This window comes from Sceloporus undulatus, chromosome 6, assembly GCF_019175285.1.
Source record: "Sceloporus undulatus isolate JIND9_A2432 ecotype Alabama chromosome 6, SceUnd_v1.1, whole genome shotgun sequence".
In the NCBI taxonomy this organism is placed as follows: domain Eukaryota; kingdom Metazoa; phylum Chordata; class Lepidosauria; order Squamata; family Phrynosomatidae; genus Sceloporus; species Sceloporus undulatus.
The window spans coordinates 117,321,418-117,325,538 of record NC_056527.1 but is presented as its reverse complement, the minus strand read 5'-3'; the positions used below and the strand labels follow the sequence as shown (position 1 = coordinate 117,325,538).

The 4,121-nt window shown below is 49.0% G+C and overlaps 1 protein-coding gene across 1 annotated transcript in view; it reads left to right on the top strand.

Annotated features, from left to right (window-relative positions):
• The first annotated feature begins 3,812 nt into the window (after nucleotides 1-3,812).
• The window catches only part of ACAP1 (ArfGAP with coiled-coil, ankyrin repeat and PH domains 1), a 32,120-nt gene continuing 31,811 nt past the window's right edge, over nucleotides 3,813-4,121 (top strand). Inside the window, exon 1 of the mRNA XM_042475467.1 lies at nucleotides 3,813-4,035. Within this exon, the coding sequence (XP_042331401.1) occupies nucleotides 3,983-4,035 (53 nt within the window). The 5' untranslated portion in view covers nucleotides 3,813-3,982. The remainder of the gene's footprint in view (nucleotides 4,036-4,121) is intronic.

The following is a 4,121-nucleotide window of genomic DNA, read 5'->3' as shown; positions in this document are numbered from 1 at the left end:
GCCGGTCTTCTTTGGCTCCTGTTTTGTGGAAGGAGAAACAGTGTTTTAATTTACACAAAAGGATGAAAGTTGGGCGTGTTTGGAATTTAGTCCCAACTATAGCAAGTCTGTCGAAACTGTTACTGATAATATTGATATTAATTCAATCGATCTACTCTTGTTGGGACTAAATACATTATGTGCTTTCAATGGTGACTGTGTCCTAGAATTTCTTGGTTAAATTTGGGCTGTTTTTGTAGTTTTGTGCAATATTTAGCCTTCCTTGTCAGAGCTCTGGTGTGTCACCAAACTACAAATCCCAGAATTCCATAGCAGCAGCAGCAAATTCTTTATTGCTAAAAGCTAGAAGACATCACAATTCAAAAACCATTTACAATGAATAAAAAACCAACCACTGAAGAGATTGGATAGAATAGCCATACTAAATAAATAACTAAAATTACATTTATAATAATTAAAATTAAAGATCTAGGTTAAAATACCTGCTGTCTACAACATGCCAAAATAATTCTTACTATTGATTTTGGCACCTAGTAAATCTTAAGTACCAGAATTCCCTAGCATTGGGCCATGGCAGTCAAAGTGGTGTCAAATTGCTTTATTTCTGCAGTGTGGATGCAGTATTCAGGGGAGTTTTGCCACTGCCTTCCTTGTATGGTCAGTTCACAAGATTAGCCATGGCTTTCCAGACCAGAGTGGGGATTCGAACTCGAGTCCAACACTGAAACCACTATGCCATGCTGCCTCCATAAGGGATTTCTTGACCAGATTTATTTTGTCATTACCTTCCACTGAGGGTGAGAGTGAGACCTGCGGAAGGGCACCCAATGTTCATGGCTGAGTGGGGATTCGAACTCGGGTCTCCCAAAGTTCTAATCCGACATTCAGACTACAGCAACCTCCTATTTTGGGACTAAATACTGGCTCAATCAGTATGCTATGCCACTGTTGTTCCAGATCACACTGTTGTCCAATGGATTGCACTACACAACAGGGCAAACACATGCAAAATGGAGGAAGCCAGCAACTTTTCAGGACTCTTGCACTGTGACGCTACTTTGACTGCTATGGCTGCATCCAGTGCTTTGAGTACTGGACTATGAATTGGGGAGACCAAGGTTCGAATCCCTGCTCAGTCACATAAACCTCCTAGGTAACCTTGAGCAAGTCACACTCTCACAGCCTCAAAGAAAGCCAATGGCAGGAAAAGCTTTGAAGAAATCTGGTCAAGGAAACGCTTGGAGAGGCAGTGTGGTGCAGTGGTTTGAATGCTGGGCTATGGGAGACTAAGGTTTGAAAGCCCAGCCATGGAAACCCAATGGGTGACCCTTGTATGAGTCACACTCTCTCAGCCTCGGAGGAAGCCAATTGCAGCAAACCTTTGAAGGAATCTGCCAAAGGAACCCTAGGAGAGGCAGCTTGGTGTAGTGGCTTGACTCTTGGACTTTGACTCTGGGAGACCCAGGTTCAAATCCCCCTCTGCTCAGCCATGGAAACCCAGTGGGTGACCCTTGGGCGAGTCACACTCTCTCAGCCTCAGAGGAAGCCAATGGGAACAAGCTGTGGAAGGCAGTCCACGGTAAGGGTGCCGCAACCAAGAAGGCCCTTTCTCAAGTCCACACATGACAAAGTGGAATAGGATACCAGTTCTAATCCTGGGGTGCCTTTGCTCTTAAGGACTTTATTAATGGGATGAACAAACTGAAGAAGACACTAAGCTTGGGAAGGTTGCTTTTTGGGAGGGAGGTGGGAAGGCAGGAATTGCAGCTTCCACATTGGGGATCCTGGGAGTTGTAGTCAGCTTTCACAATAACATGTCAATACATACAACAACTAACCATCTTTCCATTACTGTCAGCATAATGTTATTTCCTGTCTCATCTTTATAAACACATGTACAGAGTCTACCTGAAAGTATCCAGTCTAATTGCTCTGAGGCCCTGATTATGAATATCCAGCCTCAACAGGTGGGTCATTGTGGGATACCTCTAAGGGTGCATCTATGCTGTAGAAATAATGCAGTTTGACACCACTTTTAAGAGCCAGGATTCCATCCGACAGAATGTTGGGATTTGTAGTTTGGTGAGGCGCCAGCCCTCATTGGCAGAGAAAGCTAAAGACCTTGTGAAACTGCAGATCCCAGGATTCCCTACGATGCAGCCACGGCATTTAAAGTGGTGTCAAACTGCAATATTTCTACAGTGCAGATGCATTCTAATTCTCAAGCCTCCAGCCCAACTTCTGGCTAAAGATTATTCTGTATCCATGGCCCAGCAGCACCTCCTTGTGGCCAGTCTGGGTAATACTGCTATTTCTTAATCTCAGTGTAGCTATGCTGAAAATGATGGGAGTTGCAGTTGTAACCCTCTGGAGGGCATCAGGGGGAGGAAGGCGAAACTAGTCGATACCACCCTGAACATGCCTGAATTTGGAAGCTAAGCAGGGGGGAGGCCTGGTTAGTCCTTGGACAGGGGAACCCCAGGAAAAACTAGCATGGATCTCCTGTAGTGTTGTTGTGTGTCTTCAAGACGCTTCTAACTAATGGTGACTCTAAGGTGAGTATCCACACTGCAGAAATAAAGCCATTTGACACCACTTTAACTGCCACAACTCTATCCTACGGAATCCTGGGATCTGTAGTTTGGTGTGGCACCAGCGCCGTATAGTGGTCTGAGCATCGGACTACAATTTTGGAGACCAGGGTTTGATTCCATGCTCAGCCATGCAAACCATGGTAACTTTGGGCCAGTCACACCCTCTCAACCCAGGAAATCCAATTATAGGGTTGTCTTAGGGTTGCCATAACTCAGAAACGACAATGACAACAACAACAAAGCACCAGAGCTCTCTGAAAGACCAGACTGAATACCTCGCCACGCTATAAATCTCAAAATCCCCCCAGATCTGGAGCCATGACCCCAACCCAGGCAGGACCCTCTTCAAGTGGCGTTTGGCTTGACACACTTTTGGTGCAGGGTTGGAGTAGATGATCTTTAGGGCACCCTCTTCCTTTTGGGATGCCATGATGATCCCACAGTCTGAAAGAGAGGCTTGGAGAAAGGGTCCCAACTTCTTTGGCCGGGCACCACTTTCCTTAGCTGCCACTCTCTTCTCCTTTGGTCAGGCCTCTCCTGGAATAACCCTGTCTCCAGTCAAAAAGGACATTGAGAAACTGAAGCCATGTGTCCAGAGGAGGGCCACGAAAACGGTGAAGGGTCTGGAAACCATGAAGCCCTGTGAGAAATGACTCAGGGAGCTGGGGAGGTTTAGCCTGGAGAAGAGAAAGTTAAGAGGTGATATGATGAGAGCCCTGTTCAAATATTTGAAGGGATGCCACATTGAGGAGGGAGCAAGCTTGTTTTCTGCTGCTCCAGAGAACAGGATCCAACGGAGCAATGGATGCAAGCTCCAGGAAAAGAGATTCCATCATCTCAGCATTCAATAATGTTGTCCTTTCTGTGAAGAGTTCAAGTCCATCTTATTGCCATGGGCTGTGAAGCTGGAGGAGGGAGCAGGCTTCTTTTCTGCTGCTCCAGAGACTAGGACACAGTGGAGCAAGAGATTCCAGCTCATCACTGGAAGGAAAGCAACTTCGTGACAGTAAGGCTGCTGCTACATCAGCAGAAGAAGGAGAGCCTGCTGCTGCTGCTGCTGCTGCTGCTGCTGCCCAGTTTTGTCGGCGTGGCCTGGAATTAAGTCCCCCTCCACTGGGGGGCGCTGCGGCTCCACCTTCTCCGCCGCCGGGACGTTCCTTTGGTCCGGGTCCGGGATGATGGCTTCTCCTCCTCCTCCTCCTCCGGCGCCCGCTGGGCTCCTCCTTCCCGGCGGGGGACCCGAGCGGCGGCGGCGGCGGCGGGCTTCCTCCTGCTTGCCTAGTCCTCCTCCCGGCTCCCTGGGCGCCTTCCTCCGCGGCTGCTCCGCCCGAGTTTGGTCCAAGAGGAGCAGGAGCAGAAGGAGGGCAGGCAGCAGCAGCAGCCTCAGGATGAGGGTGAAGGTGGACTTCGAGGAGTGCCTCAAGGACTCGCCCCGCTTCAGGTGGGCAGCAGCAGCAGCAGCAGCAGCAGCGGAGCCAGGCTGGCAGTGCCAGGGCTCCGGCCGGGGGACGGCGCCGACTGGCACGC